A 25643-nucleotide genomic window follows, 5' to 3' on the forward strand; every position below is an offset into this window, starting at 1 on the left:
TAAATAAATACCAGCCTATTTTAGTGCAATCTGTTTCTGCCAGTATCTAAAGCTTAAGGGAGGCATATCAAACTTTTAGAGTGGCCACAAAAGCTAGGAAATCACCCAGTGATTGGTGGTTGGGGGGAAGGGGGTGAACAGATTGGAATCCATGCGGATCAGTGCCCCTGCCCAAGTCCATGGAGGCTAATCCGGAACTGAACCTCAGCACTGCACCTCCCAGGATGGCTTTCTCTGCAGTGTTAAGAACAATTGGGTGCTGTTGCTGGTCAGCATCTGCTTCAGGTTGGGAGGTTGTCTGGAGGCCAGGACTGGTCTGCCTCCCAAGGCTTGTGAGAGAGAAGCGTCTGTGCTGATGATGGGTTGGAGTTCACTGAGGATTTGTTGCAGTGGTTTCAATTGGGGGCCGTGGGTGACTTCCAGTGGTGTTCTTCTCTTGGTCTGTCGTCCTTCCTGGGTATCCGTATTGCCCTGTCAACCTGACTTTAAGTTTAAGGCGCTACTATACTGTTTGTGATAATCTCTCTAGTCGTAAAAGGTGGGGGTGTCTAACAGGGCATTTGTGCAGTTGGAAAATTTCGTTAACCCCCACCCCTCTGTGATGATGGTGTCTGAAAGTGTTTCCCCCTTTGCACTTGACATGTTTCCTCACAAGCAATAGACAAGGCAAAAACACCTGCTGGAGTAAAAATTTGAATTTATTCCCCCTGTTTTGCATGCCTTGACATTTTCCATTGTGGGCAAACTTTGTAGAAGGAATGACTTGCAACAAGACCGTAAAGAGCAACATCCAGTTTCTGCAGCTTGAGAACCCCAGAGGTTAGCAGCACAAGCCCCTTTTAGGGGATATTCTCCACTAGGTAGGCTTGGCTAATGAATAGTTCTAAGAGTTCTGGCATCCAGTCTCTGAGGAGCAGGACAGGTTTGGTGGTCCAGTAAGGATAGAAAACCTCCCGCTGTCTCAGCGCTGTGCCCTTCACGATCTCCCGGGCACACTCTCCTTTGGGGCTTGCCTGCATGTTGATTTTGCCACCCACTGCCTTCAGAGCAGTGTCTGCAAGAGAGAGAGAGAGAGAGAGCTAGAGCACAAAAAGGACGTTGGCTCCATCCAGCCGGGGTCTAGCAAGGTCAGGGGCCCCTGGAAAGGGCGGCACTTTGGCTGCGGCTCACCTGTGTCAATGTACCCCAGGACAGCAACTGTGATGGGCAGGTCAACTTTCCGAAGGTGCAGCTCCGTACGTAGGCTGCTGTAGAAGCCCTCCAGCGCAAATTTGGCTGCAGAGTACTGGATGGAGAATGGCGAGGGAATGCGGCCTAAGACACAGAGGAAAAGATTTTGATTCAGATGCTTGTACAAGCTATTCCACTTGTGATCAGTATCGTGCAGTCTGGTTCTGTGCCTCTGTCTGGGAATACGTCCCCCTGAAGTTAGTAAGGTTTACTCCCCAGGAGGTGTGAACAGGAGTGTCGCCTCCTTTGCTTTGCTAAGGGATCCCTGTGGGAACCCCCCGAGTGAGACCCGAGTGCAGCAGCATTCCCCCACTGGTGTTCCCCAGGGGCTGAGATTCAGAGGTATGCTGCCCCTGAGCCTACCAGCCATTGATAGCTGTTTCCTTCAGGAATTTCTCTCATTTCCTTCAGCCATCCAAATGTGGAGACATCCGTCCTTTTTCCTGTCCTGACTCTTCTACCTTTCAGCTTCATGGGATGCCCCATTGGGCTCCATGATTAGGGGACACGGAGATGAACGTCTCCCTCGCCACTTTTTCCCATCCATCATTCATGATTTTGTATCTTACTCCCCATTTTTCCTAAGCTAATCAGTCCAGCCATTGTGATCTTTCCTCAGAGCTGGTTCCCACTGGAGGGGACCTGGGCCCCACAAGGGACTCCCTTACACACCGCTCATGGAAGACACGACGGTAATGCTCCCACGAGACTCTTTCAACATGTCCAGTGCGGAAACGGTCAGTTGGACGTAGCTGAAGAAGTTCACAGTCAAGCAGGAGATCAAGGACTCCATCTCTCCTTTGAAATGTTGAAATGTAGCACCTCCTCCCACGTGGTTCAACACGAGGTGGTCAAGACCCCCTGAAAGTCAAAAGGGCAAAAAGGGATGCATTCAGACATGCACAAATGTAGTGCTGAGACTGCTGTTCAAGCCCAAAGAACTGCATTTGACCCATATTCTGCATTTGGGGGCCAGGGCACTCCAGCGATTAGAGAGGGGTCTAGGAGACCCAGGTTCTAGTCCCCACTCGGCCATGAAACTCACTGGGTGACTTTGGTCCAGTCACACACTCTCAGCATAGCCGACCTCACGAGAGATAAAATGGAGAGGAGGATGATCATGGGTTCTTTAGCAGAAAAAATGGGGAATATAAAGGTACATTGATGGTGCTATATAAATAATAAATAAATTAATAATAATAATAATAATAATAATAATAATAATAATAATAATAATAAAAATATGTAATCTTGCCCAGATCGGGCTCAAAGGGAACCTGTTTTTCAAGTTTGTGAACCACTCAGAGAGCTCCAGGTATTGGGCGGTATAGAAATGTCATAAATAAATAAATAAATAAATAAGTTTGAGAAGATGAAATATTAGGGGGAGGGGAATGCTGATGGGCCAGCCTATGTGGAAATTGGGAAGTTATCTTCTCCCCTCCCCAAAGTAGTGTTGTGAACTGCATTGATTGGCTGGGCCCTTGCGACAGCCACAAAGCTAACCCAATAGGACCCTGCGGAGGAAAGAAGCCTTTAATGCAGAGGTGAGGGCTCTGTGCCCCCCCGCCCCGTTATCTTGTAGCACCCCTTCTTTGGCCCTGATTTCTGCAGCAAATCAGCTTTACAACAGCATCCATTGGTGCTATAGGCATGCGTAAGGGGTGTGCCGGCTGTGCCCAGGCACACCCTAATGTCTCAAGAGCAGGGATACAGATGGAGGGGAAATGGTCCCCTGGCTGCCCTCCAGCTGTTCGTTGCGACGCCAAAGAACCGCTGCCTCTGACAGAGCACCATTACTCCCAGCTGCAGGAGTGAAAAGGAATCGCTCTGCTGGGAGTTCTCTGCCAGAAGCCGCACATCAAGGAGGAGGGATCCTGAAGGCTAAAATCCCCTCGTAAGCCCCTCCTCTGGCCAGTGTCGGCACAAAGCCCCACCAACGGTGGGCTTGAGGAGCGTCTTCTCATCTCCCCCCAACAGCCGAAAGCAGATAGGGCATCAGTGCCTACAGTGTTTAATAAATAAATGCAAAAATATAATGTCCTTTGTGATTGAATATGCAATAAATGTTTGCCTTTAAAAAAGCATCCCTGGGTGCACCCCCTAAGGAACTGTGCTGCACATGCCTGTGCTTGGCGCCAATGGAAATTCCCTAAAGAGCTTCATAGTAGGGAGGCTTCACACCTTGGACGGCTCCTTTAGATTTCTGACTGGTTCTGTCTCAAACCCGGATCAGATTTACTGCCGCACTAACATCAGAGCCACCAGCCTCCACTGCCCCGGACAGGATAAAGATGGTGGCCACATGTCCTACTCGAGCCCTGTACTTGGAGGGCAATCAGGGGCATGTCCGGCTGAGGATCCGCCCTGTCTGAGTCCGGCTGGAAGATCGATCAAGAGCTCTAAGAAGGCGGAGCCGAGCGGGGCCTGCTTGGAGTGGCCCACCCACAGCACACAGCACTGGGGCAGCAGACCGAGCGTGAGGCCCAAAGGCCCCTCCTCAGAGCCTTCCCCAGCATGGTGAAATGCATTTAAACCACAGGTGTTACTTTCACATTGGCATCTGTACCTTTATACATTAGCACATGCAGTTTTTAAGCCAATCTCCCTGCTTTCGTCCTCTTTTCTGCTGATGTGTTAAGTGCCCCCCCCCTTAGGGAGAGACAGGGGTCCTATTTGTGTACAGCTCCCAAGGGAAGTCAGAACTGCTGTCCCCCATATTGCAAGGGTGTGCGTGGAAAAGGCTGAGAGACAGGCAGGGTGATGTGGCGGTGGGGCTTGTCTCAGGCCTCAGGCGAGCTTGGGGCAGCAGTGAAATTATTTCACAAGTAAGCACGCAGGTTGGTGACCTGGCTCAGGAGCACTGTGTATGGCCCAGGCTGCAGAAAAGAATTCCAGACCCTGGACTTACTGGTCGGGTTCTGAAGTGCAGAACAAACATTCCTCTTCTCCCTCCCCACGGACAGCAACGGAGGCTGCGCCAGCCTTTGCCCCCTGCACCAGTCAGGCTGCAGGCCGACGAGCGGGAGGCTCCTGAGGGAAGAATCCTGCCCAGGCCTCCATTGCTGCTGGTGCCGAGGGGTGGGCTGAGGAGCTGAAGGAGCCCGTTGCCCATGGCTCAGCTCATGTGGCCCACATAGGTCCTGGAGCCACGGCGCCTGCCTGCCTGCCTGCCTGCCTGCCTGCTTCTCCAGGCTGGAGTCTCGCTGAGGGAAAAGGGGCAGGTGGAGTCCTTACCCAGGGCGGCCTTGGTCTCTTCAATGACCTTCTGGGCAGAAGTCAGATTCTTCATGTCTGACACAACGTACGATGCAGAGCTGGCGCCAAGGTCCAGACACTTCTGCACCACCTGGAGAGAACCAGAAAAGGGAGAAGAAATTATTATTATTATTATTATTATTATTATTATTATTATTATTATTATTATTATTATTATTGTATATCACCCATAGCCGAAGCTCTCTGGGCAGTTTACATAAGATTAAGACACTTAAAAACAATATTCAAAAATTAAAACACACAAAAACATACAATATACACGTACATTTAAATCGGGAAAGAACCGCCGTGGCAAGCTATCGATCCCTACATTCTGGAGGAGCAGAGATGCTCAGCTTAGGCTCTGCTTAGAACAGCCTTTCCTCACCTGCAACCCCCTCCTCGGCCTCTCCTGTTAGAAAAAGAGGTGCCCACCCGAATTCAGCAGCAAAGCTCTCAAAGCTCTCAAAGCACTGGAGCATGTTCAGAGGAGGGCAACCAGGTTGATCAGGGGTCTGGAAACAAAGCCCTATGAGGAGGGACTGAAAGAACTGGGATGTTTAGCATGGAGAAGAGAAGACTGAGGGGTGACAGGATAGCGCTCTTGAAACACTTGAAAGGTTGTCACACCGCGGAGGGCCAGGATCTCTTCTCGATCCTCCCAGAGTGCAGGACACGGAATCATGGGCTCAAGTTACGGGAAGCCAGACATCAGGAAAAACTTCCTGGCTGTTAGAGTGGTACGACAATGGAAACCATGGCCTAGGGAGGTTGTGGGCTGACCAACACTAGAAGCATTCAAGAGGCAACTGGACAACCATCTGTCAGGGATGCTTTAAGGTGGATTCCTGCATTGAGCAGGGGGTTGGACTCACTGGCCTTATAGGCCCCTTCCAACTCTACTATGATTCTATGATTCTAACCTAACTGTTTCGGTTCATCCCTTGTGTTCTTTCCATCCTTTTTTATGAAGAAATTTGCACATTTGGGTAAGTCTTATCAAATCCCCAGAACTTAACTAAGTTCTCATTCCTTCCTAGCACATACACACACATGCATAGGATCCATGTGGATACAGGTAATGGAATTACAGACTTGAAGCAAAAGGTAAAGCAGGCATGTAACATTTCTGTGCAAAGCCTTTGGAGGAAAAGAAAAGCAGGCAGATTGGGCCAATGCAATCACTGCTCTTTGCTGATAACGTGGTCTTCCTAGCTGTGCCCTGCCAGCAGAGCAGCAGGAGTGGGACAGGAGTCCACAGTCCTGACCCACAGAGAACGCTGGGAAACCCTCCCATGGGACTGAGGAAGGAGCAGCCGTGTGGAGGGGTTGCGGGTCAGGAGAGGCTGAGCGCTCAGTAAACTCTGAAATATTTACTCTGATCGGACGGGCGGCAGTGGGTTCCCTGCTTACCTTCCGGAGTTGCTCTTCCCTCCGGGCTGTGACAATGACATGGGCCCCCATCCGTGCAAACTCGTAGGCCATTTGCTCCCCAATCCCCGTGCTTGACCCTGTGACCAGGACACGCTTTCCTCGCACCATCTCTGTAGACATAGAAAGAGAGGGTCAAGACGATGTCTAGCTTTCTCCCTAGAGCAGCACAGGGGACCCCCCTGCAGACCACTTGTCATGTAGGGATTCCCTCCATGTTGGTGGTGTTGCTAATGTAGTGTTAGCAGACAGAGTGTGTGATCATGAGCAGGGGACCTGGGTTCAAATCCTCCCTCATCCATTAAGCCCTCCCTGGGTGATCTTCGGCCGAGAAAGAATGATTAGCCTGATGTACTTTACAGGGTTGCTCGAGTTGTTTTTCTAGTTCTGCCATCAGTGAATGTTATTGTTATCTTGTAACTTAATGGGTTCTGTTCTCTTTCTTCTTCCTTTTTGCTGCTGCAACAAGCAACATGTGCTCTTTCCCCGAGGGAGGCAGGCAAGTAACTATATCTCATACTCAACACTCACACACCCAGGGCTAGATAGCCTTTGTTAACAATGTGTATAAAAGCACTAATAAAGTAAGTTGATTTGAACTTCTTCTAAACTGGCTCTTGCCCAAGCCTATTCCCTCTAATAAGAAATGCTGTGTTGCCATACTTTCTTTGTAAAAGGCAACTCTGCTGTAAGTCACACCAGACTTTCCCACAAAAGGGGAGGTTGGAGAGGCAAAAGTGGGGTGCAGCTATTGGCCATGAAGGCTGGCAATGATGGGAGTTGCAGTCCAACATATCTGGAGAGCACCAGGTTGGGGGAGGCTGGGCAGGGGTAAGAAGCTTGTGGAGCAAAACAGAGATAGAGGGAAGACATAGGAGAAGCCAAGGAAACAGGCAATGAATGAAACCTCACACAGCGCAAAGTTGCAGCTTCCACCAGGGTGACCATATAAAAAGGAGGACCGGGCTCCTGTATCTTTAACAGTTGCATAGAAAAGGGAATTTCAGAAGGTGTCATTTGTATATATGGGGAACCTGGTGAAATTTCTTCATCACAACAATTAAAGCTGCAGGAGCTATACTGTGACCAGATTTAAAAGAGTGCAGGGCATCTGCAGCTTTAACTGTGGTGATGAAGAGGAAATTTCACCAGGTTCTCCATATATACAAATGACACCTGCTGAAATTCCCTTTTCAATACAACTGTTAAAGATACAGGAGCCCTGTCCATCTTTCCACATGGTCATCCTAGCTTCCACCAGGAAAAGCACGCGGACGGCTTTTCCCAGTAACGCTCCCCATCCATGCAGACTGTGCCACCATTTTTGCAATCTTGCATCCTCCAGGCAATTCCTCTGAAAGTGAGCCAATTTCTCATGCCAGTTCTCCTCCCCGTGCCCGCCTCCTTGTGGGTTCCCCACACCTGAATCTTCTGTCAGGATCAAAGGAATCGAGGGCCAGATGCCTGAAGGGAGCACTTTTACACGTTGGAGCAGCACTAGATGTTTTTGCTCTGGGAATGACCTCTACCTTGTATTTGTGCTCAGCTCCCCAGCTTTCAGGATGAAGGGTGTGACTTCAGTTAACATCTGCCCGCTGGGAGCCACCAGCCTCCGTATTGATGAATATCACAGAGAACATCCAAAATGGGGTGACTGTCGAGCCACGTCCATATACCCAGCATGTCTGAAAAGTGGGGAAATCTCTCTCTGTTTGGGGGCATTCATCAAACTGATCAGGGATTCGTAGCATTCACAAGGGAACGTCAACATTTACTAGGGTGACCCTATGAAAAGGAGGAGTGGGCTCCTGTATCTTCAGCAGGCATCATTTATATATATGGGGAACCTGGGGAAATTTCCTCTTCATCACACCAGTTAAAGCTGCAGGTGCCCTGCCCTCATTTAAATCTGGTCACTCTAGGATAGCTCCTTCAGCTTTAACTGTTGTGATGAAGAGGGAGTTTCACCAGGTTCTCCTTATATACAAATGACCCTGCTGAAATTCCCTTTTCTATGCAACTGTTAAAGATTGTGGTGGCGCTCTCCGAGGGGTGTGTGAACCGAACTGCCCCAAACAAGTGAAGCATGTTTTCCCTCCTGGCTGTGGCCGTTCAGGAAGGGGAGGGGCTGTCCAGGTCGTCCCCCCCCCCCCAGGCCTTGCTTACCTTCTGAGAAAGTCTCCTTGGTGTAGAAGTAGTAAGCGCCCAGGACCGCAAGGAGAGCGCCCAGGACCCGGAGGAGCGCCATGCCTGCCACTGGGATCAAGCATTCAGCTCCACTCCCTTTTCTTGTCCATCTGCCAGCTCTGGTGAGGAAATCATTTCCAGCCCAGGGAGATAAAGAGCAGGCCTCTCCCCGACCACAAACCGCCCCCTCGCCTGGATGGGCGGTGTAGCATAGTGGCGCCTCCCTCCTGCCTCTGGTTTCTATAGCCATTCCTCAGTATGGACTCATTTCAAAGTCTTTTGCTAAAAAGAAACCTTATTCAGCCTCGGCAATGGAATATTTCGGGAGCTTAAACATCCGTAAAGTTCACCTCTTCACTCTCTCTCACACACACATACTCCTTCATATGTACAACTCCATCACACCAGCGATTTGTTGCACACTCGCCATGCCAGGTACGTGGTTTTGCACCCCGCTACTCATATGTCGTCCCCCCTGTTCTGCACTCATTTCGCCTTTCTCCCTCCATGTTTTGTTTCTTTTTGGAGCGGGGAAAGTCTGGTTGCCTTCCCCGACCTGGTGCCCTCCAGATATGTTGGACTGGGAATGATGGGAGTTGCAGTCCAACACATCTGGAGGGAACCAGGTTCGGGAAGGCTGATGTAAGGTCATAGGCATGCACATGTGGTGTGCATGGTATGCCATGCACAACCTAACGTTCCCGGGGCTGCCTCCGGTTTCCTGCCCCTCCAGACTGCTCAAATCAGGACTTTTAAGGAGGATGGGAAAGTGCCTTCTGGGGCCTCCAGAAAATGCTTGATTCCCTCCTGCCATGCTAATGGCAGTCGCCAATAGCGTAGTGGGGGAGAATTATGTGCTTTCTAGAGGCCCTGGAAAGGACACTTTCTCACCCTCCACTGCTCCAATTGGGGCCTTGTGGTGTGTGTGTGTGTGTGTGTGTGTGTGTGTGTGTGTGTGTGAGAGAGAGAGAGAGAGAGAGAGAGAGAAAGTGCGCTTTCCCCACCTCCGCTGCAATTGGGGCTTTTCAGCTGCACACCCTAACGAAATGAGCTGTGCACACCTATGTGTAAGGTGTGAATGGATCAGTCTTCCAGATGTGTATCCTGCAGGTATTGTCTGGATACCAAGAACCAGGCTGGGCTGTGGTTGCAGGCTGAACGTATTACAAGTGAGGGTGGGTTTGCTGCTGCATAATGCGTAAAACTGCCAGCTTTCAATGACCGTCGCTCTTTCTCAGCTATCCTGGAGGCTGTGAGAGATGAGGATAAGATGACCATGCTGTTTGGGGAATTCAGTCCCAGCAAGGCCAAGGTTTTGGGCCAAGTGGTCAAGCCAGGCCGCCAAAGCCTTGGTTCAGCAGCACCGTCCCCTCTTGTGTGCGCAGCCACACATAAGTCCTGCTTCCTCTCTCTCCCTCTCTCTCTCTCTCTCTTTGAGCCACTTTCATTGAGCTATTAACTGAAGGTCTCTCTCCTGGTTATCACCACCAGTTCATCCACCCAATCAATGTATAGATCAGCCTGGGATTTCCCCACCCCCGTGTGCATCACTTTAACCTCACTTCCATTGAACCTCAGTGGCCATTTTATTGCCTGTTTGTCTAGTTTGGAGAGATCCTATTTTGGGGCTCTTGGCAGTCCAGTTGAGGTTTCACCATCCTCAATAATTTGGTGGCCTTGATAAGCTTGACTATGTCACCACTTCCCCTGAGCGCATTTGTGGGATTCCATTGCTTGCTTCCCTCCATTGCAAGAACAGTCCTGTCACTTCCATACTCTGCTTCCTGTTGTTTATGCTGCTTCTGAACCGTAAGTGGAACTGTCACTCCTCTTATTCAGGAGCAGTTACTGAAAAACATTTTTGAAGTCCAAGTATATAATCTCTCTCTACTGGATGCTTGTGGGCCCTCCCAGAGAACTCCAAAAGGTTGGTGAAGCCGGACTTCCCTTTACAGAAGCCGGGCTGATTCTTCCTTAGCAAGGCTTGTTTTTCTCCATTTTAAATAATGCTTTTGCTCAGCTTAGCGGAGAGTGACATTAGGGTAACAGTGCCCACCATTTCCTGTGTTTCCTCTGGCCTGCCTTTAAACATGTGGTTACTTCCCAATCTTCTGATAAGGAGGCCAGTTTTATTGACAGAGCAGCATTTCTTTGCTAGGGGAACGCAGGTTCACATCTGAGTTCAAGAACACTCAGATGAATGTTGTCCAGGATTTGTTAATGTTTGATTTCTTGATAAGCCCTAGAACAGCCTTTCCCAACCTGTTGCCTTCCAGAAGTTTTGGACTTCAGTTCCCATCCGCCTCATCAAGCAGCATGACCAATGGCCAGGTATCCTGGGAGCTGTCTCCCAAATTCTGGACTCCAAAACATCTGGAGGGGACCTGCTTGTGGAAGGCTGCATTAATCTTTTTGTCACTTCTGTTTGATGCATTTCTCCTTCTACATACCTGCTTCTCTGCTTCTTCCTCCAGTCCAGCAGCACGGAAGGCAGGGCACGGCAGGGACGGGTTTACTGTGCAGAAAACAGATGCAAACCGGCCAGTTTTAGCACAGCTCCCAGCCTAATAGTGACACAATTGAGGAGAGGTTGGAATTTCACCTGCTTGGAATGAGCCAAAGGCTAGAGGAAAGGTCACGGCTGGGAGGGGCTCATGCAACTTCTCCGATGAGCCGGCCACCCTGTGCTGCACTTTGCCTGGGCTGGGCTGGCTGCAAGAGAGAGACAATGGGCAAGGCCAAGGGCATTGCATGGGGAAGTACAGGCAGGAGGGGGAGGACCCTTGTTCCATTTGTGCCTTGGTCTTCCCTGCAAGGTCCGCTGGCCACTGGCGGCTCACAACAGCTCAGGCAGCAGAGCGGGAGGAGAAACAAACGGTGTCTCCCACCCCTCCTCGGCTATGAGGAGCTGCCTCCGCCTCTGTACCTGCTTGCTGCCACTGCCATGTCTCTCTCACCCCCCCCCAACTTACATACCCACCCTGCTGGGAGGGGATGTGATTTGCCCAACTGGCTCCCACTTGAAAAATAGGGAAGGCCCCTGGGCTGGGGGAGGAAGATTTTGGAAGAGTCAGGATATTCCAGAGAGTACCACGGGGATGGGGAAGGAGGGGGGATGGCAGCCAGACGTGTGGTGAGGGCTAGAGGCCACACATTTGGCAGGGAGCGCTCTTCTATGTGATTGTGAAAATGCCTGTCCCAGTAGATCTGTCTGCCCCCAGCTTCCCATTTTCCGGCCACTTTCTTAAGACTTTGTTTGTCTGTCTGTTTGTTTAGGCAGGCATAGAACTTACCTGCTGCCTCTGTCCCATTTTAACTATTGACTTTATGTTATATTCCAGCCATCCCCAGCTTGGTGCCCTCCAGATGTGTTGTACAGACTTCACCATCAGGATTTTTTTCTTTATAGGAATACTTTCTTCTGGGACTAATAGATGATCAGTTGAAAAAGAGCCCTTGAACTCTATTTTTATAGATGATAATGGCAGCGAGATCACTATAGGCACAAAAATGGAAAGGCTGTATATATTGCCAACTACGGATGAATGTCTGTTGAAGATGGTGGAGTTGGCAGAAATGGCAAAACTTACATCAATAATTAGAGAAAAAATAACATCTAGGTTTTTGTAGGGATTTTGTTTTTTGTAACTATGGTGGAAGAGAAGATATGGTCACTTATTTTTGTTGTGAAAATCGGAAGTTCATCTTAACTTGTAATTTTGTTTTTCTTTCTTTCAAGTATTGTAGGGTGTTATTTCTGTAATTGTTCTTTCTTTCTTGTGTATTGTAGGTTTTTTTAATTGGTTTTGTGTGGAAAAAATAAAAAAAATCCTACAGGCAAAAAAGGAAGTTTTTCCTTATATTTAATTGAAATCTAGGTAGCTGTAACTTATACCCATTATTTTGGGTCCTAATTTCTGTGGCCATGGAAATAGTTCTTGACCATCCTCTTTGTGGCATCCTTTTATGTACCTGAACACTTTCCTCAGTCTTCTTTTCTCCAGACTGAACTTCCCAAGTTCTTTCAACCTGCAGCCTGCAGGAGTTATACTAATTTTTGTGAACCGCCCAGAGAGCTTTGGCTATTGGGCGGTATAAAAATGTAATAAATAAATAAATAAATACAATACAATACTAGAGTGACCAGATACAAAAGAGGACAGGGCTCCTGCAGCTTCAACTGTTGTGATGAAGATGGAATTTCGCCAGGTGCTGCATGAATACAAATGACACCTGCTGAAATTTCTCTTTCAATTCAACTGTTAAAACTGAAGGAGCCCTGTCCTCCTTTCCATATGGCCACCCTACCCCTGTCCTCCTTTCCATATGACCATATGAAAAGGAGCACAGGACTCCTGAATCTTTAACAGTTATTATTATTATTATTATTATTATTATTATTATTATTATTTATTTATATAGCACCATCAATGTACATGGTGCTGTACAGAGTAAAACAGTAAATAGCAAGGCCCTGCCGCATAGGCTTACAATCTAATAAAATCATAGTAAAACAATAAGGAGGGGAAGAGAATGCAAACAGGTACAGGGTAGGGTAAGCAGGCACAGGGTAGGGAAAAACTAACAGTAGAAAGTAACAGTAGAAGTCTGCACAACATCAAGTTTTAAAAGCTTTAGGAAAAAGAAAAGTTTTTAGTTGAGCTTTAAAAGCTGTGGTTGAACTTGTAGTTCTCAAATGTTCTGGAAGAGCGTTCCAGGCGTAAGGGGCAGCAGAAGAAAATGGACAAAGCCGAGCAAGGGAAGTAGAGGCCCTTGGGCAGGCGAGAAACATGGCATCAGAGGAGCGAAGAGCACGAGCGGGGCAATAGTGTGAGATGAGAGAGGAGAGATAGGAAGGAGCTAGACCGTGAAAAGCTTTGAAGGTTAACAGGAGAAGTTTATATTGGATTCTGAAGTGAATTGGAAGCCAATGAAGAGATTTCAGAAGCGGAGTAACATGGTCGGAGCGGCGAGCCAATTCAGTTGTATTGAAAAGGGAATTTCAGCAGGTGTCATTTGTATTTATGGGGAACCTGGTGAAATTTCCTCTTCATCACACCAGTTAAAGCTGCAGGTGCCCTGCCCCCTTTTAAATCTGGTCACTCTCGTATAGCTCCTGCACTTTAACTGTTGTGATGAAGAGGGAATTTCACCAGGTTCCCCATATATACAAATGACACCTGTTGAAATTCCCTTTTCAATACAACTGTTGAAAATACAGGAACCCTGTCCTCTTTTCCATATGGTCACCCTGTCCTGTCCCCTGTCCCCCTGCCCAAGCAGTGCTGCTGTTCTCCTTTGAGAAACAGCATTTGCTTTCCTGTCTGGTTTTTCCGTGGGCAAAATGAACAATTACAAATAAACAGAGAGGAAAGAGAAACGAAAGGACCAGGGGCGGATCCACACGTCGTTCCGAAATCGCTTGAGGTCGTCTTTTTTAAGAAAGTTCCTATATGAGGCGGCTCTTTCTTATTGCTTGATGCGGCTTTTCTTTCGTTGCATTTCGTCTGAGCGGTTCACACTTCTGTCCCTTCCGTCCCAAGTGGGCGTTTCTTAGGGGCTGGCTTTGGGGGATGCTTGTGACGTTCTCTCTTGCTCCCCCCCTTTTTTAAAAAATTCTTCCCAACCCAGAATTCTGTTTGGTCGTTCATTGTGATCTTTGTGGAGAAGATGGATAGCCAAATGGAGTTAGTCAGCATCGGTGTTAGGCACCGAGTTCATTCATCTCCCTGCTTTTTTCAGACGCTACTGGGTGCGTCCCAGTAGCAAGGACTGGTGGGATTATTTAGTTCTGAAAGTATGGAACGACGAAAGGTGGATCGAGAGCTTCAGGGTGACTCGAGCCACGCTGTTTGAAATCGTTGCTGAGCTGACTCCTGCACTCCAGAGGAACCAGACGGCCATGAGGCAGCCGCTTTCAGTTGCTATTTGGAAGCTGGCTAACCCGGGGTTCTATAAAAATGCAGCAGAGCAGTTTGGGGTTGGCCACTCGACAGTTGGCGAGGTCTTTGTTGAAGTGTGCTTGGCAATGGAGCTAGTTCTTCTTCGTCGCACAGTCTTTCTTGGCGATCATCGAAAGGTATTTTTTATTTCTTCTTAGAAGAATTGGATGCACAAGTGAAAATGACGTTCAATTTTCCGCAGTCTTTCGCCATTCCCATTTTTTTTAATTGTTCTTAGCTATGCGCATAAGTGCAAATACGTTTATTATTCTCCATACAGATTGCAGCGGAGATTGAACTCTATGGGGCAAGGGTCAATTCTGGCGCGAAAAGCAGCCATTTTTCCTCTTCACCTTTCGAGAGGGAGGGGGGAGGGGGGGCAGGTATCCATTCTCCCAAGCCTTCCCTCTTTCGCCATTCCCCGTTGTAATTTTTTTTTAATTGTTCTGAGTTATGCGCATAAGTGCATATACGTTTAATATTCTCCATACAGATTGCAGCGGAGATTGAACTCTATGGGGCAAGGGTCAATTCTGGCGCGAAAAGCAGCCATTTTTCCTCTTCACCTTTCGAGAGGGAGGGGGAGGGGGCAGGTATCCATTCTCCTAATGGCAGCCGCTTACAGTTGCTATTTAGAAGCTGGCTAACCCGGGGTTCTATAAAAATGCAGCAGAGCAGTTTGGGGTTGGCCACTCGACAGTTGGCGAGGTCACCTTTCGCGCGAGGGAGGGGGAGGCGGCAAGGGTCAATTCTGGCGCGAAAAGCAGCCATTTTTCCTATTCACCTTTCGCGCGAGGGAGGGGGAGGGGGAGGGGGCAGGTATCCATTCTCCTAAGCCTTCCCTCTTTTGCCATTCCTCGTTGTAATTCTTGTTTTCAAGGGTTCTGAGCTATGCGCATAACTGCATATACGTTTAATAACATTATCTATGTTAACATTACTGGTGGTTTAAAAATTGACTATCATTTTTAAATACAGATAATGGACGGCTTTGCAGCGTTGGGATTTCGGGGAGCCTGCGGAGCCACCGATGGATGCCATATTGAAATAGTTTGTCCCATAAGGCAAGGCAACGATTTCATCAATAGCAAAAATTATTATTCCATGATTCTGCAGGGGACTACGGACCACACTGGCCGCTTCACCCATATTGACGTGGGGTGGAGTGGAAGGAACCACGATGCCCATGTCTTCAGAAATTCATGCCTCTTTGAGGCAATGGATGCAGGACTTTTTTGCCCCTCAAATGAGGTCTGGAGAATTGGGGACGTCGAAGTGCCGCCTTTCATTGTTGCTGATGGGGCTTATCCGTTGCGGAAATGGCTTTTGAAGCCCAGGGAGTTGCGTCGGTAAAATTAAACTGAACTATAATAGCTATGTTGTTGATGTATTCTCTCTCTCCGCGACTTTATGTTTTGTGTAACGTTCTTTCATATTGAATAAAATCATGGTTTTGGCAGCTGTACTTCCGTTTTGAATTATTATCCCTGCGCATGTTCTATGGGCAAGGCTCAATTCTGGAGCGCCATCCAAGCCTGCACGAAGTTCAAAACTATTAAGGGTAAATTTTAATTTACCAAATGCTTTTTATATTGTATTTCGTATTTGTATTTTTATCTTGTTGGTTGTTTCATGATGGTTTTAATTTTTATGAACCACCCAGAGAGCTTCGGCTATTGGGAGGTATAAAAATGTAATAAATAAATAAATAAAATTTTATGAGGCCATGGAAAGACACTAAGGGCCACCCCCAAGGCATCAAAGACCATCGCATTTCGACGCTCTCTATAGGCTGTGGTGGGAGGCAGGGGAGCCCAGCTGGTTTGAAAGGAGACCTGCTAGTAAGTTTATATTCTTATGAAATATAATGCAATTTTTATATTTAAAGACTTACTAGATTTTTCATATGCTGCTTCATTACAATTTCAGTCCTGTCTGATCACCTGGCTGTATCTGCGGCAGTTTGAGCACTACAATATTATTGTTATTATTATTATTATTTATTTATTTATTTATATAGCACCATCAATGCACATGGTGCTGTACAGAGTAAAACAGTAAATAGCAAGACCATGCCGCATAGGCTTACATAGGCTTACATTCTAATAAATAACTATCATGTCAATAACTATCATGTTACTGTAATGTTAAGGCAATTACTATTGCTATACTTATGAAGTTGTGTCATTACATAACATATATAGACTGTAAACAACTTAATGAAACAGCAATGTAAATTTGTTAAGTAAAGAAAGACAAGAAATGTCAATACATATTGTAATTAAAAAATTTGCTTTTCCAGTTAAGAGAGCACATTTTATTTTTTTAATGCAGTATATCATTATCTTTAACTTTGTGCTATGAATGAATCAATGTTCCGATGGGTTGCCCTCAGTTTTTCTTCCCCCCATATGTCAAGCAAATCGAGAATTTCTGGGTGACACCATGAGGTGCCTCGGCCCTTACTGCCACTTGCCATTCTCAGATCTAAGGATTATGAAGAATAAAAAGAGTTATAATATTATTAATTAAGAAAGATAAGTCTTGCTTAAACTCGTTAACTCCTTGATTTGGTTTTAATGTTAGGTCAATGATCACTTAGCAGAATTGCTAACAGAATGTAGGTTTTTAATATGTCACCAAACATAAAGCAACTTTTAAAAGTATTGCAGTTGGAATAACTCTCCTCATAAAACCATTACCTGAAATATGAAGAACTATACAAAAGTAGGTAAAGTTCCTGAACTGAAATATCAGTTCTAAGAGATACATGTAAACTTCAGCAGCAAAAAATGAACACTGTTATTTTACAAAAAAGGCATGCAAAAGCTTGCAATAATCTATGTAGGGGCGGGGTGGGTTTGTGTGTGGAGGGGAGAAACTTAATATTAATTACATTTCAACATCTAGACATTTAAACAGCATCATTTTCTTCTAAAGAAACTAGTAACATTACAAATGAGAAAGCCAAAAGAGTGAACGACTGAGGATAATGTATACCTGTATCCTCCCCCCTCCCTCGCTGGAAAAATGCGAAGAGGAAAAATGGAGGCTGCTTCTCGCGCCGGATTTGGGGCTTGCCTATACTAGGCTTTGTAAAGGGGGAAAAGGGGGAATATAAATAAATTAAAAAAGAATTACAACTGGGAATGGCGACTGAGGGTAATGGATACCTGCCGCCTCCCCCTCCCTCGCGCGAAAGGTGACCTCGCCAACTGTCGAGTGGCCAACCCCAAACTGCTCTGCTGCATTTTTATAGAACCCCGGGTTAGCCAGCTTCCAAATAGCAACTGAAAGCGGCTGCCATTAGGAGAATGGATACCTGCCCCCTCCCCCCTCCCTCTCGAAAGGTGAAGAGGAAAAATGGCTGCTTTTCGCGCCAGAATTGACCCTTGCCCCATAGAGTTCAATCTCCGCTGCAATCTGTATGGAGAATATTAAACGTATATGCACTTATGCGCATAACTCAGAACAATTAAAAAAAAATTACAACGGGGAATGGCGAAAGAGGGAAGGCTTGGGAGAATGGATACCTGCCCCCCCCCCTCGCGCGAAAGGTGAATAGGAAAAATGGAGGCTGCTTTTCGCGCCGGATTTGGGGCTTTGCCTATACTAACCAGCGCTCTGTAAAGAGCCTTTTAAACGAATATGCATTGATGCGCATAAATCAGAACAAATAAAAAAAAAAATAGAAATGAGAAAGCCAAAAGCGGAAACGACTGAGGTAAATGGAACCGACCTCACCTGTCCTCGCACATGGAAAAGTTGATGATTAAAGATTAAAGATGGATGGTGTTGTTCGGACAGGAAATGTAATCGGAAGAGGAGAGGAAGTCAAAAGGCAACAAAGTAAGTCTGGTGGGCGGAGTGGAGCGGAGCGGGACGGGGCAGGGAGGAAAGAGCGACTAATTGATTCACACCTTGGAAGAAGGGATGCCTTAAACTGACCTAAGACGGACTAAATAACAGCGCCCAAAAGCCGGGAAAAGGCGCTTTGAAAGTATGCCTGAGCTTCGGGGCGCACTCCAGACACAAGCAAGCGATTCTGGAACGACGTGTGGATCCCCTCCTGGTCAACACTACGAACTGTATTGTTGGGGAAGTTCCACAAATTCCCAAAGGCCAACAATTGATTGTCCTCAGGTTATGAACAGCATACATTAGTAGTGAGACACAGGCTGGCTAGAAATACACACACAGGCAGGATATACACTACTGCTTTAAAACAGTTTATAACTATTGACAACTGTTGGGGCCCAGGACACACGCCATGGAGAGCTCCATCCCATGTTCCTGTTTCCTCAGATTATCCCCGTAGTGCTAAGCTTTCATGGTTGTTGTTGTTTTTGCTACTGGGCGACAACGATCCTTTGCATACCAGGAAATGGGCTTAAGGGGGGAAATGTAAAAAATCATAAAAAATCAATGGATGACCCAATTCAATTCAAATTTGGTATGTTTAAAGCTCTCCCTAATAGCTATTACTGTTCCAATTTTGGTGTCTTTCTTTAAAGCTTACACAGATGTAAGCATTTCTTTAAAATCCTGCTCCTGTGCCCCAGCGGCGGCTCGGAAGATACGCTCAAAAAGGAGGGGGCTAAATATGGCAAATCTTTTGGCTTCATTGCACAATTAAGGCAGGATGCACAGGAGTACTTCATAATCAAAGCAGATTATAAGGTGGAAAACTTCTGAGTCCTTTGCATGCAATTTGCAGTGATTGCACAGTATAACGCTGGTGTGATAAAGCTCAGACAGTTTTCAAACCCTTTTCAAAATGTCCTATCATGCACACACAAACACACAACAGCAGCATGTCTCCCTTCCTCCCTACCCTCCTCCATCCTGCATCTTGTGCACTGGATGTCAGGGGGAGGGGCCTTGCCAGTGAAGTCATGGCTCAGGGCGTGGCCCTGTCCCGACATGACACCAACATCCTTCCCCCCCCCCCCCCCGCACACACACGGTGTGTGTGTTGGAATGAAGCACAGAGAAAGCCAAAACTGCTCCTCCCACAATCCCTTTGCTCATATACATGAACAGACACCCCACGAACACTTCACCCGTTTCCAAAGAAACGCACGTGGAATGCTGCCATCTTTGCTTAGGGAAAAGCTTCCACCAAGAAGAGCACCAGCACTGAGGACTGCACGGGGGGCATGGTGGGGGGCACTAAGTGAGAAACACTTGGAACTATGCTGAGCTTTTAAATCCTTGCAATGGGCTAGATGTGCAACAGAATTTCACAGCGCTCTTCTCCACCTTAACTACAGTGGTGCTCTTGTGTGCCCCTATAATCAGTTGAATTTTGAAGTGTCTATACCACTCTTCTGTAAAAACAACAACTCAGGGGAATATAAAATAAAAGTGAGAACTACTATATCAAATACTAGGAAACTGGCATATCAGCCCTTCTGTAGCAGCACCTAATGGACCTACACTGCTTGGGATCCAGAGACAGGGCTGTACTGGCATTTTGGCCGGCTGGGCTTCTGCTAGGGTGGCTGTGCCTGCCTGTCTCCCATGCGCAAGGGCGCACTGATGCTTAGTTGGGGGAGCAACAGCAAAGTGCTCAGGGAAAACACAGTGGAGGCAGAGCCCCCTTGCCCACCACCCAAATATCTCTCTCCCCGTGAGATGGGCCCACAAGCCCTCCGCCCTCGTGGGTTCCAGGTTGAGAAATGAAGACACAGTCTGGATGACCTCCACCAGGCAGGTCTGAGCTCCAAGGTTGCTCTTGGAAGAGAAAGAGTTGGGGGTTGGCAAATCCCTCCCTCACCTCCACGCTGCTGAACTAACAAGGAAAGCACCCTTGCTCTGCTCGCCAGTCCTGTCCAGTTATGGCCCCCATGTATTTTGCCATCTCTGGGTTAGGCTTTTAGCCGCAAAACCTGCCCCACCGCACTTCAACAGGGTCACCTGCTCTCCAATGTTTTCTCTCTGGGTTAGGAAAAGATTCATACTGCTGTGTTTCTGTGAGTGTCTGCAGGAGGCCCAGGATGATGTCAGAATGGGCAGGTTTTGGTTTTCATGACGATGCTTCAGGAGACCTTTGAGCTGGCAACAGAATCTTCCCTTGCTGAGTGTAGGGTGACCAACTGTCTGGTTTCCCCCAGACAGGTCTGACAAACGGGAGCAGGGGGGTGGGGGGACAGGGTCCAGGGAGAAATTAGACTAATTCATTAAGTGTTCCAAAAATTTGCGGCCTTTCAGTCCTTGGATAAATGCCTACATCTAGGAAATAGAAACCAAAGGCACAGTTACAAGATGGGGGATACTTGGCTCAGCAATACTACAAACGAGAAGGATCTTGGAGTTGTAGATCGCAAGCTGAAGATAAGCCAACAGTGCAATATGGCTGCAAGAAAGGCAAATGCTATTTTGGGCTGCATTAATAGAAATATAGCTTCCAAATCGCATGAGGTACTGGTTCCTCTCTATTCGGCCATGGTTACGCCTCATCTAGAGTATTGCGTCCAGTTCTGGGATCCACAATTCAAGAAGGAGGCAGACAAGCTGGAGCGTGTTCAGAGGAGGGCAACCAGGATGATCAGGGGTCTGGAAACAAAGCCCTATGAAGAGAGACTGAAAGAACTGGGCATGTTTAGCCTGGAGAAGAGGAGATTGAGGGGAGACATGAGAGCACTCTTCAAATACTTGAAAGGTTTGTCACACAGAGGAGGGCCAGGATCTCTTCTCGATCCTCCCAGAGTGCAGGACACGGAATAACGGGCTCAAGTTAAAGGAAGCCAGATTCCAGCTGGACATCAGGAAAATCTTACTGACTGTTAGAGCAGTACGACAATGGAACCAGTTACCTAGGGAGGTTGTGGGCTCTCCCACACTGGAGGCCTTGAAGAGGCAGCTGGACAACCCTCTGTCAGGGATGCTTCAGGGTGGATTCCTGCATTGAGCAGGGGGTTGGACTCGGTGGCCTTGTAGGCCCCTTCCAACTCTGCTATTCCATGATTCTATGATTCCCACTGCCTATCCAGGCCTTCCCTTGGCTGGTGCAATGTTGCTGGCCAAGGAAAGGCCTGGATTGCTGGGTGGAGAGGAGCTGGGCCCACTCAAGAAGCCCGACCTGTGGCCTGGTCCTGGAGTTGCAGTCTGGCCCTCCTTTTAGCCACGGCCCAGCCTGGCGCATCAGCTGGGTGTGTGGGCATGGCGGTGTGCAGCCTGGCCTGAGCCTGGAACCATGGCGGCAGCAGCAGCAGTGGCTCATCTACTTAGGGTAAGTCACCTTCTCCTTTTTACATGGACTTTGGGGGTAAAAAATTAATAAACCATTTGCGCAACTGTCAAATCCATTCACTGGATCTGAGCACTCCTTGGTTGCAAGGATGTCACAAATCTGTTCCTCTTAAATCTACAGCTCTATTAGCACCACTCAGGCTTTCATGTTAATTAAAGAAGAGCTATCACTGTGGCACTTTCCTTCTGCGCCATTGTTTTATTTGTAGTGATCTTCCTAGGCCATGCCACTATTTTATTTATGCTGTAAATATATAAATATTAATGCAAGAAAAAACATTTAAAAATGGGGGGGGGGGACAGAGAAGAAGAAGGAACAAAGAGAGAAAGCTCTGTGTGATTCCTGCCTATGAACACCAAAAATCTTATTTAGAAGCAGCAAAAGCCAGGACAATGCTTTCTGCCTTCTCTGCTTTCATCACTGTGTTGCCAGCTGAATGTCTGAAGAAGGGCGCATGTACAGTTTTCCAATTGTTCACCTGGCCTTTCTTTTCTTCGGGATCTTAATTAAAAAAAAAAAGACCTGGTAATAAATTAAATACTTTTTAGTTGAGTAAATCATCTGCTCCTTTACTGGAGATATTACTAAAACCTCAATAAAAGTGATTTTTTGAGATCTTGAAGGAAGCATGAGAAAACATTAATAAATAAAAGCAGTCATCTGTTGTACAGAAAGGCCATCTTTTAAAGGTTCTGGTCTATTACTGTAACTCACCAGAAGCAAGAGAGAGGTGTTTTTTTTTGGGGGGGGGGAAGCTATCCCTTAATTGGACTGATTAAAATTTGTTACCATGAAGATGGGATGTATCATGACCAGCACACACACACTCCCAGTGAGGATGGCACCAGCCATGGCCGGCAAGAAGGGTGAAATGTCCAGGGACCAATAAAGCAGGACACGGTGCAACAGCACCCTCCTAACCATGTTCCCCAGCAACTAGTGCACGCAGGCTTACTGCCTCTGATACTGGAGGTAGCACATGTGTATCTTCTGGCAGGCCTACCCAGTTGAATTTTAGGATGCCTTTTAATAATGTGTATTAGTTTTTAATGTTTTAATTATATGTATTTTGTGGTATTTGCATTTGTGTTGCACTCCGCCTCGATCCGGAGGGAGAGGCAGGTAACAAATAAATTGATGGTGGTGGTGTTTTTGTATTTGTACTTCGATCCAGAGGAAGAGGTGGGTAAGAATTGTTGTTGTTGTTGTTGTTGTTGTTATTATTATTATTATTATTATTATTAGGGCTAGTAGCCATTGATAGCCTTCTCCAGGAATTTATCCAATCCCCTTTTAAAGCCATCCAAATTGGTGGCCGTCACTACATCTTGTGGTAGTGAGTTCCATAATTTTAACTATGCGCTGTGTGAAGAAGTCCTTCCATTTATCTGTCCTGGATCTCCCACCAATCAGCTTCATGGGATGACCCCAGGTTCTAGTATTTTGAGAGAGGAAGAAAAATGTCTCCCTGTCCACATTCTCCACACCATGCATAATTCTGTACATCTCTATCATGTCTCCCCTCAGCCTCCTTTTTCCCAAGCTAAACAATCCCAGTTGATGTAACCTTCCCTCGTAGGGGAGATGCTCCAGCCCCTTGATCCTTTTAGTTGCCCTTTTCTGCACTATTTACAGCTCTATAATATCATTTTTTAGGTGTGGTGACCAGAACTGTACACAGTATTCTAAGCGTGGTCGCACCATAGATTTGTATAAGGGCAGTATGATCCTGGCCGTTTTATTCTCAATTCCTTTTCTTATAATGCCTAACATGGAGTTTGCCTTCTTTACAGTGGCTGCACACTGGGTGGACATTTTCATCGAGCTGTCCACCACAATCCCAAGATCTCTTTCTTGTTTGGTCACCACCAGCTCAGATCCCATTAGGTTATACTTGAAGTTAGGTTTTTTTGCCCCAACATGCATCACCTTACGCTTGCTTACATTGAACCGCATCTGCCATTTCGATGCCCTCTCTCCCAGCTTGGAGAGATCCCTTTGGAGCTCTTCACAATCCCTTTGTGTTTTAACAATTTTAAATAATTTGGTGTCATTGACAAACTTGGCCACTTCACTGCTCACTCCTAATTCCAGATCGTTTATGAACAAGTTGAAAAGCATTGGTCCCAATACTGATCCTTGTGGGACCCCACTATTTACTTTCCTCCAGACTCAGTCCCATTCAACTCTATGATTCTTACTCCTGAGTAAGAATCTAGGTTTCCTGACCAGAACAATGTCGACTTCCCATTGCCATGCCAACATTCTCCAAAAATTAATTGTAATACTTTCTCTTCACTTATATTGTTTAATATGATCTTATGGGAAAGCATAGTGTGTTGTTTTACCACAATTGCACAGTTTCAGGCTGCTGTACTATTGTATTTGTGCAGAAATATATATATATATATATTTTAAAAAGTATATAAAAAATTAACTGCAGAGGGAAGGAGAATGTAGGGGGCAGGGAGGGAGGATTCATTGGTAGATACAGGTGAAAAGATACATGAGCTGAAATAGCGCAACAACACATGGGCATGGAAGTGCCCAGCGCTTGACTCGCTAACGAAACGGAGGGGGAAACCGCAGACTCAAAACGGGGGGAAAAGCAGGTGTGATGGAGCTCTACGTGATTCTTCTTCAGCAGGACCTGCCCTTCGATATGCTTTCTAATTTTGTCTTTAATAATGCTTTCAACCACTTTACCTGGAACAGATGTCAAGCTAACCAGCCTGTAATTTCCTGGATCTCCCCTGAATCCCTTTTTGAAAATTGGTGTTGCATTGGCTGTTTTCCAGTCCTCTGGTACAGAGGCTGAACTTAGGGACATGTTGCACATTTTTGTGAGGAGGGCCACAATTTCATATTTGAGATCTTTGAGAATTCTAGGATGGATGCCATCTAGGCCTAATGATTTATTTGCTTTCAGATTGTCAATAAGGTTGAGAACGTCATATTTTGTCACCACTATTTGCCTCAGTTCCTCAGACTCCCTTCTTGAAAACATCAGTTCAGGCATCTGTCCTGTATCCTCTGCAGTGAACACCAATGAAAAGAATTCATTCCGCAACGAGCCAAGTTTTCTCAGAAGAGGCAGCTGCTCTTGCTCCATGCTGTTGTCACTCTCCTCCCTGCGTGGAGCCAATTTCTCATGCCAGTTCTCCTCCCCGTGCCCGCCTCCTTGTGGGTTCCCCATACCCTGAATCTTCTGTCAGGATCAAAGGAATCGAGGGCCAGATGCCTGAAGACGGCATTTTTGCTCTGGGAGCGGCCTCTACTTTGTATTTGTGCTCAGCTCCCCAGCTTTCAGGATGTAGGGTGTGACTTCATGCTGTCCTCAGTATCCTCTGCCCGCTGGGAGCCCTCAGCCACCGTATTCATGAATATCACAGAGAACATCCAAAATGGGGTGACTGTCGAGCCAGGGTGTGTCAAATTTTCTGAATTTAAAAATTAGGGGTGCTAAAAAAATGCAGCTTGACTGGAGAATTTAAAAAATGTTTTTATTAAATTGATATAATTTGGATTTGCTTGGTAAATGAGCATGTAAAAATGGCATTTTTTCTACATTTTTATGCAATTTCCAATTAATCTGTATGCTTTTTATTTTGTAAAATGATATGCTTTTTATGAAAATATCTATAAATTTATCTACAAAATTATTTTTCTTCCTTGCATGTGAAATTTTTATTAGTCTGACTGTATTGAAATCTTTGTTTGGAGTGATAAAATGGCTTCAAAAAGAAAAACTAGACAAGGAACATTCACTCATATGAGCAATTTTGTTGGAACTGGTCAAGACCTCTTGCCTTCTGAACTGCCAGCTCTGCGAGATGTCCTGAGATATGGATTATTGCTACAAGTACAAAGTGCTGGTTGTGATGGGCCTGAGGGGGTTAAGGTCCTAAGATGTAGCTTCCGGGCAGATTCACGATAGTTCTGCCAAGGGCCTTGGACACTGCTTATCTCTAACCGTCCGGCTCTGCACCTCGGGGATGATGTTATGCTGTACGTGCAACCGAGCCGATAAAAGATCTCGGCCACGCTGGTGATCTGGTTCCTTGCAGCAGTTTGGATTGTCTTAGGCTGAGAGGGAAATCTTGTCTTTGTCTGCGAGGCTTTTAGCCCGCAGAGGTGGAGTCTGTGGAAAGTTAGTGTGGGGCTGGATGTCTTGGGGAAAGTGTGGCTGCTTGTTCAGCAGTGGGGAGGGGAGAGTGTATGACTGTGGCGGTGTTGTGTTGTCCTTCCTGCCTTAAATGTTTTTGTTTGGGGGCTTTTCCCCTTATGTACGTCCCAGGGCTGGGACGTGTGAATTCCACCAGAGTTTTGGTTGTGATTAA

The 25643-nt window shown here is 46.7% G+C and overlaps 1 protein-coding gene and 1 long non-coding RNA gene across 2 annotated transcripts; one reads left to right on the forward strand and one right to left on the reverse strand.

Moving 5' to 3' along the window:
- Window positions 1-680: 680 nt before the first annotated feature.
- Window positions 681-8237, reverse strand: LOC134410652 (hydroxysteroid 11-beta-dehydrogenase 1-like protein A). The gene is made up of 6 exons (XM_063144043.1): window positions 8086-8237; window positions 5902-6032; window positions 4468-4579; window positions 1903-2091; window positions 1171-1314; window positions 681-1054 (listed from the first exon to the last, which is right to left on the reverse strand). The coding sequence occupies exons 1-6, from the start codon at window positions 8165-8167 to the stop codon at window positions 840-842; spliced, it is 873 nt and encodes a 290-aa protein (XP_063000113.1). The 5' UTR covers window positions 8168-8237; the 3' UTR covers window positions 681-839.
- A 138-nt stretch (window positions 8238-8375) lies between these two features.
- Window positions 8376-11735, forward strand: LOC134410653 (uncharacterized). Its single transcript, XR_010026283.1, has 3 exons — window positions 8376-8541; window positions 9946-10033; window positions 11448-11735. It is a non-coding gene; the product is annotated as an uncharacterized LOC134410653 (long non-coding RNA).
- The last annotated feature ends 13908 nt before the right edge of the window (window positions 11736-25643 follow it).

The sequence above is a fragment of the Elgaria multicarinata genome, chromosome 18, assembly GCF_023053635.1.
Source record: "Elgaria multicarinata webbii isolate HBS135686 ecotype San Diego chromosome 18, rElgMul1.1.pri, whole genome shotgun sequence".
Taxonomy (NCBI): domain Eukaryota; kingdom Metazoa; phylum Chordata; class Lepidosauria; order Squamata; family Anguidae; genus Elgaria; species Elgaria multicarinata.

What these genes read in the sequence shown, in the direction of transcription:
- LOC134410652 (XM_063144043.1), bottom strand. Translation starts at nt 8,167, where the DNA reads ATGGCGCTCCTCCGGGTCCTGGGCGCTCTCCTTGCGGTCCTGGGCGCT. An exon ending in CAAGGAGACTTTCTCAGAAG is followed by an intron (nt 6,033 to 8,085) that starts GTAAGCAAGGCC and finishes CTATGTCTACAG; the next exon opens with AGATGGTGCGAGGAAAGCGT. An exon ending in CGTCGTGTCTTCCATGAGCG is followed by an intron (nt 1,315 to 1,902) that starts GTGTGTAAGGGA and finishes TCTGTGTCTTAG; the next exon opens with GCCGCATTCCCTCGCCATTC.